Raw genomic sequence first — 13492 nt, 5'->3', positions numbered from 1 at the left:
TTCCATAAGTTCGGAACGATAACTCAAGAGTTCAGGGGTTGTCCAAAGGCGCCTCCAAAAAGTTAGAGGCTTCACACCTAGTTCCTCCCTTATTGGTCTCAGTCCCATATCGAGCCTTAAGGGGAGTAATGGAGTACTAGATGGAAGTGCAGCCAAGTTCCGTAGGAACTTGTTTTCCGTGGCTGCAATTTCAGCGGCACAATCAATGCCCCATAGTTCGCCGCCATATATTAGAGCCCCACGTGCCTGCATTTTATAAATTTCCAGCGGCAGGCCAATAGGATGAGTCATAGATTGATTCCATAATTTCAGAATTCCACCTGTTCTTTGAGTTAACTTTAAGTTTGCTTTTATCTGGTGATGGGACCAAGTCATTTTTTCATTCAGAGTTAGTCCCAAATACTCGAAAGTATGGACTCTCTCTAGGGTAATTCCATTTATGGTGGGATTAGGGCGAAGGGACCTAGGGTGATTAAAGATCATACATTTAGTCTTAGCTGTGTTGATCTCTAGCCCCCGGTCAGTACAAAAAGAGACGAAGCCATCCAAGACACGTTGAAGCCCCATAGGGGTCTTAGCTAGGAGCAACGTGTCGTCGGCGAACATGATGGCAGAGATGCCAGAGCCCGCGAGCCGTGGAGCATCTCTATTAGGTACGTCATTTAGGTGGGAGATAAGGCCATTTACATATAGACAAAACAACGTGGGTGCCAGGACACAACCCTGCCTTACCCCTCTATCGACGGGGAATCTGGCTGAAAGGCTACCATCTCTACCACATCTTACCCTTGCATAGTTGCTAGTGTGGAGGCGAACTAGTATGTGCAAAAGTGGGCCTGGAAGGCCTAGATCTTGTAACACAGTCCATAGTTTTGTGCGGGGAACTAAGTCAAAAGCCGCACGCAAATCTACAAAGACTGTGTAGAGGGAGCTACCCTCTATCTTTACTGTTTTCCAGAAGAGCATACACAGTCTGAAGATCTGGTCAGTTGTAGAAATGCTCTTACGGAAGCCGGCCTGATAGTTGCTCAGAATCTCAGAGGTCTCAATCCATTCCATGATACGATCCAAGATCAACCTCGAGAAAAGCTTCTGGGCAACATCTATTAAACTAATAGGCCTGTAGTTTCCCGGAAGCAGGGGGGACCCTTTTTTAAAAATAGGCACAACTTCGGCTCCAAGCCATGTGAAAGGGACAGGCAAACCATCAAGGATAGCGTTGAATAATAGTGTAAGATAAGGTGCCCATACTCTGGGTTCATGATTATACAAGTCTCCTGGTACCCCGTCCAGCCCTGGTGCTTTGCCTACTGGAAGCTGAGAAATTGCAAGCTGAATCTCGCTTAACGTAAAATTTACTTGAGCCTGACTAGGTACAGCATATAATGGGGCCGCCGAGGCAGATGTTAGCCCCCTATAAAGAGTGCTAAAATTATTTTCCCAGACTTCTGGGGCAATGTTGTATTAAACAATTGCAGGAGGTTCGGTTGTGCCAGTAGATACGATCAACCAAAATCTCCGAGATTTTAAAGCGGATGTTACATTTTCCCAATTTTCTGAAGCCCACTCCAATTTAGCATGTTGTATCAGGGATCTGTAAGTCTGTCTCTTGTGTTGGATATCAGCCTTTGAGACTTTCTTCTTTATGGCATCGAGCAGATCACTCTTGGCCAGTCTACAGGTCTTGTTATACCAATTAGGCCGGTTTACCAATCTCTTTTTACAGGGAACAATTGGATTAAACAAACCAGACAATATGGAAAATAATTCCTGATTAACACTGGCCAATTTTTCATAGTAATTTGAGAGGGGATACTGCTCTAGAGTCTCTACTACATTGTTTAAAGCAGAGGCCACTACAGTATAAACTCGGGATAATTCTTTGTGATTGCAAACCAGTTTGTTCCATTTAATTCTCCGTTTGTTATTTGTAAGGATGGCCGCGCCTGATGGCTCCATATTAACTGGTGACGCTAAATCTAAAGGGCTCAAACCCGATAGGGAAACATCCAGTATAAGAGGGTTATGGTCGCTCTCCCCCCTTGGGATGACTTGGAAGTCGAGGACTCTATTCCATTCCTTGGCTTGAACAAAGATATAATCGAGTCTGGCCTCCCTGCCTGGTTTATTGAAAGTGGGCCTTGGGGGATTATCTGAAATGGTTCGTCCATTACAGGCCCTAAGTGAGTGAACCATTGTCATGGAAGTAATCTGGATAGCCAGGGGGGCCCAGGCCCTAGCCATTGGGCCTACAACCTGGGGAATGTTCCAGATTTCGTCCTCTTCTAGATTTATTTGGTCCACCAAACCCTCAAGTGGTTCAAAATGAGAATTTAATTTCACATTGATAATACAAAAAATTCTTCTGAACTAAAGTTTGAACAAAGTCTCTAACCGCTACACAATTAGTCAGCAACAAACAGACACACTCAACTGATGGCAGCCCCAGATCTGCATGAAAAGGGCGCTCAGATGGAGAAAGTGCTATAAAGCCATTATAAAGATGGTACCCGCTATACAAATGCCAATAACTAATTCTTTAGAGGATGGTGCATTCGCCACTTAACCCACTCCATGGCTTATGCCTGTGAAAATGATCTTGTTTTCTCAATTTAATGGATTAAAACTCTTTTAAAAAGCACACTGTAACCTCCTTTGATGACCAATAATACTCAGAAGAGACAAGCCATGCAGTCGTTTTATAAAACCAATGCTCCCGACAAGACTGACATGCATAATTCACAATTTAAAATTACAAATCGCCAGTCTGCAAAGTACCCTGTACAAATTTTTCATCCATAATTCCAAAATGAGAAAGCCATTTTTCGTCTTATCATTGGGTAACAAAAATTATTATCTGTTTTACTTTGATTGCCACTAAATAGGGATCCACAAACAAGCGGTGAACTAGATTATGGGTTGTTCTACATCACTGGAGGATCACGTTCAATTTTAGTGATGGGAAATTACAACAGGAAACCATGGTGTCTGCTACAGTGTATGCAGATCTAACGTGCAAAGGCTTTTGGCAGGAGAAGGTTCCTAATGAAAGCCATTTGTAAGCAAAGAGGTTTCATTCTCTTTAAAAAAAAATATATTAAAAAAATAATAAAACTCAGGCTCCTTCATGTTTAAGAGATTCGAATTGGCAATATACAAGTCTCACCCTGACTCATTACAGATTGAAACTAGTATTGACATTTAGGCTTCACGTAGATCTAATAAGGCCATTGACGAGGTGCCAAAGATCTATGTGCAGTTCTGGCTTCCAATTTATTGTAATCCATCAGATTTCAATTACTACATAAGATACTAAATTAAACGGGTCAACACCTATTTCTGTCATTAATAGCCTTGACTTTGATGACTGTGTGGACAAAGTATATTGCTAAAGATGGGTACATCTGAGCTTGTCACATAAGTTATGGACCTAGAAGAGAAAATGGTGGAGAGGATGCTAAATTCAGGGAAGTCCAGCTTCTTCTTTCTAGAGGAATGCAAACTAAGGAGCACTGTCAATGGTGCCAACATCAAACCAGATGTGCAGGCAGTAGAATGCAGTCTGTTATAAACAAAACACTGGGTTCAATACTAATAATGTACACATTACAAGTGAGCAAGCAGGTTTAGTTGTGGAATTAGAACTCACAATTGTGGATAACCAGAAAGAAATATGATGAAGGCAGAGGAGGACACACAGTGGTATCCAGTAGAAAAACAAGCATGAGCCAGTGTCTAAAACTGGCAACCTTCTCTCTAGATCCATCTAGTGGTCATTGTACAACCAGCAGCAGTTTATGTTACTGTCAAACAATGCATTTGTCCATGTCCATTTTCCATGACCAATGTCCATGTACGACATACTTTTTGGCTGGGAAGCTTATCGGACATTAAGACACCGGCAGGCACTTCCATTTTCTAAGGGCCACCATAACACGGTCTTTCTTCTACACCAAATAAAATGTAAATACTTATACTCACTATTATGTTTGAAAACTCGAATAGTAGCTCCAGAGAGTCGGGCGCCAAGAACAAGTGAGGTGTGGTTCAGCTCATCGCTTAAAATTAGACACCCCTGTTGAAATTAAAAAGAAGCAATAATCAGGATAAAGGAAGGAAAGGAATCCTGTGGCAAACATTTGCTTTCGCTTAAACAGTATTTGGTGTCTGGAACAATGATCGTCTGCAGGTAGCTCTCAGTTTCCAAGTTTCATGCACGAGTTGCTCAACCATTACAGATGATCTGCTAAGCACTCTGCCTCTTTCCTGCTATTATAAAGCCAGGACCACGAGCCCCCGCATGTACAGAAAATCCTGGAATGCTCGAAATACATACTACATACCTGTGGACCACGTACTACAGTACCAACAAAATGAGTCTCAATGTTATAATGTTGCCCCTTCTTTATGACACAAACACCTTAACGCTTTTTAAAAACATTTTTACCTCGACGTTCTGCCAGCATTATGAATAAATAAATAACCAATCGCACATCAGTGGTTTCCCACCAGACTAAAATGACAATGTATGGTGCTCCATTTGTCTAGTCGTATGATGGGTCTTACTTTCTGCGACAATGTTTAAGTGATAACTCCAAAACAGTGGCACTTTGACCACATGACAGCAGCAGTAGTTGAATTGGGAGACAGGGATGCACAAACGAAAAAGTTAATTGCCTGCACTAACGATCTTTCTGGTGGATACTCCTCTATCTGCGGATTCCTCACCTATAGGACAACCCAAGACATCAGACTAGATCTGCAAACTTCAGTGCTGTCACATCACCAGTAGAAGCTGCTGCTTTGGATGACGCCAGAAGTGATGTCAGGTGACGTCACAAAGCCATATAGAAACCACCCAACTTTGTCCCTGCCCTCCAAATTTACCCCCTTCCGAGCACCACGTCAGTTTATATAATTTTTTCCCCCAGCCTTCAAGGCAAGCGGACGGACAGACACTGACAGAGTAAACAAAATATAAATTGAGATCTCATTCAACTTTCCCTATTACAGATCCATCAAACGGGGAGGCAGGTGGGTTGGTGAAGAATCTGCAGGTAGATAAAGTATCCACCAAAAAGATTGTTACAACAGGTAAGTAACTTTTTCATCTGATGGATACTTCTACCTGAATATTTCTCTCCTGCAGAATAGATTCAAGAGCAATACCCTTCCCCTGGAGGGGACTGATGGATGGTTAGTCAAGGAAATGCAACAAAACAAAACTGATTTGCAAGTAGCTGGGTTCACAATGAGGAGGCATGGTGTGCAAACTTATGATCGATTAGTGTTAGAAATGGGGGTCTCGAGTTGGCAGAGGTAGGTATCTTTGTCCAAATAGGGACCCTTGCTTCTAGTCAGGGTAAGGGGGATACACTTCTAAAATAACCCCTGCTCATCCCCTTGGTAGCTTGGCACAAGCAGACAGGCTTAGCTCAGAGGCAGTGTGTAAAGTATTTGTGAACACATACAGTAATACAGTGCAAATACTACAAATGGGCACCACACCAGTTTAGAAAAATAAGTAATCTTTGTCTAAACCAAAACAAGACCATACGACAAAAACCCACAATACAGTAAAAAATATGACTTTCAGATGGTAGAAATAGTTCAGTTCAAAGCAAAATGCAGATGAGACTTTTCACACAAAGTACCTTGGATGCTTCACGCAAACAACAAAAACGGGGCGCAGGGAAGGTGATGCGTCTGTTCCTTACACTCAGGGAAGGTGATGCGTCGATTCGTTGCTCCGGGGGAGGCGATGCGTCGGTTCCTTACTGCAGTGCAGGGGAGGTGATGCGTCGGTTCCTTTCCGGAGGAGATGATGCGTCCGTTCCTTTCCGGAGAGGAGACGATGCGCCGGTTCCTTTCCGGAGAGGAGATGATGCGTTGGTTTCTTACTGCAAGGGGAGGTGACGCGTCAGTTTCTTACTGTGTCCACCAACAATGCAACAGACTTGGCGCCTCGATGCAATGCGACAATCAGGGATGATGCGTGGATTCTTGTAGCCGCACAGCAGGGATTGCGTCAGAATCGGTGCGGTGATCTCGGACTTCGGAGATCGTTGCACTCGATGCGGCGTGCAGTGATTTCTCGAGCCGCGGCAGGCGCTGCAATGGTTTCCTTGGTGATGCTGCAGAAACAGGCACGGATGCGTCACGCTTCTGCGATGTTGCATCAATTTCTCAGCTCCCAGCAGAAAACAGTTCTCTAGAGGTCCAAAACAACAGCAGGCACCTCTTGCAGGTCAGAACTCCCAGCAAGGAAGGTCAGGGGAGCTGGTGGTGAAGTCTTTGTGTCCCTGAGACTTCAGAACAGGAGGCAAGCTCAGTTTCAAGCCCTTGGAGATCTTTCTTCAACCAGGTGACAAAGCAAACAGCAAAGTCCTTTTCTCATTTCCTTGGCAGCAAGTAGCCACTGCAGGCCAACCCCAGACAGCAAACAGCACAGGGACAGTATTACTCCTCAGCTTCTCCGGCAAAGGTTCCTCTTGATTACCCAGAAGTGATGCAAGAGTCTGGGGTCTGGGCCCCTCTTTTTATACACAAACTCATTTGTTCTCTGGAGGCAGAGAGTGCCTGTAAAGCAGTTCTGTCCTCACTGGTTCAGCTCCTGTCAGGAGGTGGAGACAGCATTGTTGAAGGCAGACCAGGCCCATTCAGGTGAAAAGGAAATCTCCTCGCCCTACTCTAAATGCAGCCCAGGTCTACTTGGCCCAGCCCTTACTCATTAGACTCTCTGGAGCCTCTGCTACTCCCCAGCCCCTGTCATCCAAAGCCAGACATGAAATACACAAACCTAGCAGAGGCACACGGGATGGTTAGGCAAGAAAATACCTACTTTCTAAAAGTGGTATTTTCAAATACAGAATGTAGAAATCAACCTCACAAAAAGATGCATTTTAACATTCTGAGTTCAGGAATACTAAACTTTATTTTCCTCCCTAGTTCCCAGGGGTAGTTATGTTTCGAAGATGTTATAAACAAACTGCCCATTCTATCCTATGGGAGCAGGTAGCCTTGCAATAGTGAAAAACGAAATTGGCAGTAATTCATTACCAGGACATGGCACACACACCAGAGCATGTCCTACCTTTCATATACACTGCATCCTGCCCACAGGGGTACCTTGGGTCTACATTAGGAGTGACTAATATGTAAGAAAATGGAAGGTTAGGGACTGGAAAAAGGGTACACTTGCCAAGTCGACATTGCAGAACCAGACTGCACACAGGCTCTGCCATGGCAGGCCAGAGTTGCATTTTACAGGCTGCTTCTGTGGGTAGCACAATTAGTGCTGCAGCCCACTAGCAGCATTTGATTTACAGGCCCTGGGCACACACAGTGCACTGTACTAGGGTCTGACTAGTAAACCAAAAATGCCAATCATGGAATCACCAATCTATAACACAATTTACAAAGGGAGCACTTGCACTTTGGCACTGAACAGCAGTGGCAAAGTGCCCAAAGCATCTAGACCAGCAAAACGGAGTCCAACACCCAGCAAAAACACAGGAGGCAAAGGCAAAAAATACAGGGGAGACCCACGCCAATGGTGCCAAGTCTAACAATTAGGATGATGCCCTAGTAATTTCCAGTGGCTGAGATTAATTTAAGTATTCAATCCACCACTTTTTATATACTTTAGTATGCACTTGGTGCGATCCAGATATTAGTTAACCACCCGCCTAGGATCCAACTGATGCAATTGCTCCTCCTCCTTAGAGGGATGAGGTGGAGTGTAAAAGGTTGGGAGTCTGAAGGATTTACCTAGGTGGAAGGGGGGTGGGGCACCATTTCTGGTAGGGCAGCAGCCCTGGTCCGCAATACTAACTTATGGTAAAAATATGGGAAAGGGGGGCAAAAGCTCAGAGCTGGTAACACGCTGAAACATTAGGCTGAAGTAATAGCCACCAAAAAACATTCTCAAGGGATACCTTTGCAGGGGCTGAAACGGACTACCCATAATAAGAGTTAAACCCAATTAAGGTCCCACTGGAACACAACAAATGAGGCCTATATTTTTCAACCCTTTTAAAAAACACATTACAATGGAGACATGCAAGGGGAAGGCTGGTCCAGCAAATGGAGGGATGCACACAGCACAGCCAAATACCCCTTGACTAGGTCTATCACACAACCCCCTTTGAGCAAGGGTGAGTGCATACAGCGGGACCTGTGACAACTTGGCCTGCAAAGGGTCCACATTGTTGTCCGCGCACCATTTGACAAAGTGCTCCATCTACTATAGTAAACAGACTTGGTGGAGGGGTGATGTGCCAGCAAGATGACGTCTACCATCTCTGGTGGCAGCAGAAAGGAACTCAGTTGTCCCGTTCAATTTCCAAGCATGAAGGTGGAGGGTGTGAAGACTGAGGAGGAGAACCATTTCCTCCAACTGGGAGAGAAGGTTTGGCCTAAATGGCAGACACAGAGGGGGACATGTGCAGAAGTTCTGCATAGCACACTCTCCTGGACCAATTCAGGGCAATCAGACTAACTTAGGCTCTGTCTTGGTTGATTTTCCTCAGAAGCAGAGGAATCACAGGTCTGGGGGGCAACAGATAGTGCAGCTGAACGTTTCACCTCAACTGAAACGCGCCCCAGACACCCAAGGAGTGCCCCACTGGGAAAAGATGTCCTGGACTACCTCCAGTACACTCGTTGTTAGCAAGATAACACTGGTTCTGGCATTCGGAGACCCTGCTAAGTGACTGCTGGTGAGCCTGATTCCTCTGAGGTGTGCCCAAGACCAAAGTCTCAACACTTGTACTCTTTGCTTGTTGATGTACCACATCACTGTTGTGTTGTCCGTCAAGATCTGGATGGACTGATCTTGGTTAGAGAGAAGTAAAGCCTTGAGTGCCAGCCCAATTGCCCAAAGTTCCAACAGGTCGATGTGCAGAACCTGTTCTTCTGGAAATCAGAGGCCTCTGGATGGCCTGCCCTAGGTGGAAGCATCCATCACTACTATAGTCACAGTCAGAGGGGGGAGTAAAGACCATCCTGCAGGTCAGGTTCACCTCGTTCCTCCATCAACCCACATTGTTGCATCACTGTAGGAGATTACGATGAAGTCTGATAGGTCCCCCCAGTAGAGCAGCCACTATGTGTGGAGGTACCACTGCAGGGATCTCATGTGCCAACAGGCGTGCTTGACTAGGAGAATGGAGGAAGGTAGTAGGCCTAGGAATCGGCGGACCCTTAGAACTGGGACTCTTATGCTTTGCCAGAACAATGGGACCATTTTTTGGATGCTGGTGATCCTCAGAGATGGGGGAAAGGCACGGAAAAGGGTGGTGTCCAGTACCAATCCTATTAACTGGAGTCATTGGGAGGATCACAGGTAAGATTTGGGCTTGTTGATGGAAAAGCCCAGGTCAAACAGCAGGGAGGCTGTTGACTGCAGATAGCACGATAACACCTCTGGTGAACTGGCTTTAATCCAGGACTGGGAAAATAGGTATGCCTGACCTTCTGAGATGGATCGCAACCCCGTCATCACCTTCATGAAGACTGGAGGTGCCAATGTTAAGCCAAAGGGAAGTACCAATTGGTAGTGCGTCAAACCCACCACAAATAGCAAGTATCCTTCCGGTGCGACCACAGGATAGGGGTGTGGGAACATGCATCCTGCAAGTTGTGTGACACCATCGAGTCCCTAAGCTCCAACGCCAGCAACAATTGGGCTAGAGTCAGCATCTTGAACTTTTCCTTCTAGAAGTAGTTGTTCAGATCCCCGAGGTTAAGGATCAGCGCAGACTGCCGTCCTTCATGGGCACCAAGAAGTAAAGTGCCTAACAACACTGACCCTTTCCCTGCCACTAGTTCCACAACTCCTGTCCGCAAGAGTGTTGCCCCATATTTCTGCAGTATGGCCAGGTGGTCAGGAGGGAAGGCAGAGGGTGGAGGGGGAACAGGAGGTGCTGCCTGAAGAAAGGAAAGCGTTTAACCTTGTTCCAGGATTTGAAACACCCACTGGTTGAAAGTAATGGCCTTCAAGGCCGGTAGAAAACAGGACACCTGCCCTCCCACAGGCACCGAATGGGAATGGGGAAATCAAGCTTGTCTTCTTTCCAGGTGGCGCAGGACAGGAGGAATAGGATGAGGAGGGATGTTGGGTAGTTCCAAAGCTATTTCCTCTCATTCTACCATGATAATGCCTAACCGGGGGCATGGCGCCAATGGAGTGAGCAGCAAACTTGCGATCTCCGGTCGGCCTGCCGCCATCTGAAGCCATCCTGACGCCCTGAGAAGGGAATAAAGCCCCCACGGTGCACCCCCACAGTTGTGCAAGGGAATCGGCACGTCCTACATAAACAGAAACCACGGACGAAATCGGTCAAAAGGAGGATACAGATTGCAGCCACGAGGCGAGCCAAGATTGCGGCACCCAGTGAGAGGGGATCGGGCCGGGAGGATAACCACAACTGAGCCGCGACAGCTGGCAGTGGCAAGTGCCCCCCCTCTCCCCCGCACCACTTATAGATCTGGATTGGGCTCAGAGACTCCCCCCGAAGCTATGCTGGAGGGGCAGAGCGGGAGCCGCCGTGGGCTTGATTGAGTTCACACCTGGCAAGCCTGGGTGCAATGATTGACGGGGGTGAGAAAAGCTGAGACGTCTGCCTGACAGCACAGAACTGGCCCTACAAGGTGAGAGGGAAGCGGCAACATCAGGTGGAGAGGAGTGTGAGCAGTGCCAGGCAGCCAGAAGGCAAAAGGTACAGAGCCCCCTTGGTACACTGGAGGACGGGAGTGAACGGATGCAACCAGGCGGGGGGACGGAAGAGGGAGACCCGGACTGTGATACTTAAGACCTGATAGTCCTCCAGAGGCCCGAGACAGAAGGCCATAGCGCGAGGCCTGAGGAGGACAACCGGCGCCTCTGAGGAGACCTGCCCCCACGGGTGGAAGCACAGCGAGCAGCGGCTGGGGCACTAAGGCCTACAGGAACGCGACGCAGGGTCGTGGGCCCGAGTGTTAGGCCAGAATCAGGCAAGTGGGCCCCGCGGTGCCAGACCAGCAGGCGGATGGGCCCAGGGAAGGGCAAGGCCCCAACGTAGGATAGCTGGGGAAGAGGCAGGATAACCGGACCTCCCCCAGCCGAGCCGACTCGCAAAGAGCTCCAGTCTAGGAGCTGGGGCCTAAGAGGGAGTACTACCTGCTCCGGTTGTGCCGTATGACACAAGCGAGTGGGCCTAATATAGCTACTGCAGGGACAACCTGAGTACCAGAGCCCCCGTCCATTGAACAGGTCAAGGGAAGGGATCCCTTCCCCCCAATCGCAGCCAGTGCACCTGTGGAGGTCCAGCCGGGAGAACGCAGGGCCATTGGGCCAAGAGCTAAGCGTGCATGAACGCATTGGGTAAGCAGGGCCTATACATCACGTAGCCTTGAACCCCCTATCAGGCGGGGAGACCACGGAGCGCATTGGGGATACAAGGCGTACCTGAGGGGGTGAGCGAATAGAGGGGGGAATCTGTGACAAAGGCGGATATGGCTGATCTGGGACCCCCTGGGAGCACACACGGTACCTGAAGCACCACTGAACGAGAAGGCATCATGGGGAAGGTCCCCAAGAAGAAGGACAGGGAAGAGGGCCCAACGGATAGGTCAATGGAGGAGAGGGAGACGGCCCAACCGCAGGCAGAAAACCCTGGAGACCCCACGTTGCAGGACATACTACAGGCTATCAAATCATCTAGTGAGCGACTGGAAACTAAAATAGAATCTTTGGGCCTGGATCTGGGCCTACTCAGAGGACCACAAAAAATTGGTGGACCGCGTCAAGCCAACAGAGGGCCAACTCTCTGACACACTGCCAGACATGGTAGCCATGAAGCAGCGCCTAGAAGTGCTCGAGGCGAAAGTAAGAACATTGGAATCCCAAGCCGAAGACGCTGAAAACAGGTCGCGAAGGAGCAACCTCAGAATCATCGACCTGCCGGAGAAAAAAGAAGGCTGTAATATGCTAGTCTACCTGGAGAAGTGGCTGCGAGAGGAGGTGGCGCCGAAAGGCCTCTCAAACTTCTTCGCCCTGGAGCGGGCACACCAAGTCCCGGCTAAACCACCCATACCTGGAGCACCGCCGTGAGTGGTGAAAGCGAAATTGCTCCACTTTAGAGATAGGGACCACATCCTTACTCAAGCGGGCCTCAAAAGAGACAGAGGTGGACAACTCAGTGGTAAAATTCTTCCCAGACTTCTCCAGAGAAGTTCAACAGCAAAGAGGGTCTTATCGAGAAGTGAAGCAGAGGCTGCGGCAACTAAACTACATATATGCAGCACAATACCCGGCAACACTACAAGTCACCACACCAAAAGGCACGGAGTTTTTCAAGACCTCACAGGAGGCTGCCAACTGGCTAGAGAAACACGAAGAGATGGCGCCGCTAAGAGAGAGGAGGAGGCGGAAACGGTCTAGGAGTCGGCAGACTGTGAGAGAGAACCTAGCACCGACACAGGAAAAGGCACAGCTCGAACGTCAGAACGCAATGCAGGTGGTGGCGCTGCTCAGTGGCAAGGAGAGAAGTCACATACCCCCTGAGGGCAGCGAGACAGCAGTGGACTGCGGCTCAGAACAGGGATCCAGCAAATCTGAGACTCCGAGCGTGGTGCTCCCAGAGGTAACACCACAGACGGAGGAAGACATCACCTAGCTGAGGAGACCGGGGGTCTTCACGAGAGCAGGTCTGGAATAGAGCAAGACGCCCTGATGCAGCAGTGAGGTACAGGGACTGTTGGTGGGGGGGCAGCGTGGGGGTTCCGTTGGGACAATGGAACTAGGAGGCGGCTGCAGAGACTGGGAGAGCAGCGATTGAGCAGCCTTTCCCCTTGTAATTTACTGACCGAGCTGCAAGTAGTCACTGGAGGACCTTCTTATTGTAGTTTGAATGGGGGGTGTTTTCCTGCCTATCCTGGGGAGTGTGAGTTGGGGGAAGTGTTTGATGTTGAGACGTGCGGAGGGACACCTTGAGTTACAGCACGCAGGAAGCCATGTGGGATTGAGAGGGAAGAGCAAACAGGCGGCACAGCCTATGGAGGGAGGTGGTTGGTGCTTAATAACATACCCTAATGGCTGATAAGCATCAGCTTATGCGTAGGGGTGCTAATATGGATACAGGCGGGGGTCCCATTTCAATTGACAGATTCTGTGGTAGATCCGGAGGGTCGCTTTGTAGCCATAAAGGGAAGACTAGAGGGCTGGGACATAAGTATTAAAAATTAGCATCCATGCCCCTAATGTAGAACAGGCAGCCCTTTTCGTGAGGCTGAATCAGTGCTCACGCATTACCTAACGGGCACTATCCTAATAGGGGGCGACTTTAACAGTGTGGACGATATACACCTAAACCCATCCCTTCCACCACTTCGAAACTCCCAAGCAGTGCGCGTCTCACACGCATTCACTACTTGGAGACAGAGCTAGGGACTGATAGACGCCTGGAGGACCTTACGCCCCCAAGATAGAGACTAATCCTACTTCCCAGCC

The 13492-nt window shown here is 48.3% G+C and overlaps 1 protein-coding gene across 2 annotated transcripts in view; it reads right to left on the bottom strand.

The window, feature by feature from the left end:
* The window catches only part of SPTLC3 (serine palmitoyltransferase long chain base subunit 3), a 638325-nt gene that overhangs the window by 316675 nt on the left and 308158 nt on the right, over positions 1–13492 (bottom strand). For both annotated transcript variants that reach the window (XM_085612694.1, XM_085612695.1), the window contains exon 6: positions 3982–4075. In XM_085612694.1, coding sequence (XP_085468820.1) covers positions 3982–4075 — 94 coding nt within the window. The remainder of the gene's footprint in view (positions 1–3981; positions 4076–13492) is intronic.

The sequence above is a fragment of the Triturus cristatus genome, chromosome 6 (assembly GCF_964204655.1).
Source record: "Triturus cristatus chromosome 6, aTriCri1.1, whole genome shotgun sequence".
In the NCBI taxonomy this organism is placed as follows: Eukaryota; Metazoa; Chordata; class Amphibia; order Caudata; family Salamandridae; genus Triturus; species Triturus cristatus.
This window is presented reverse-complemented; position numbering and strand designations above follow the sequence as displayed.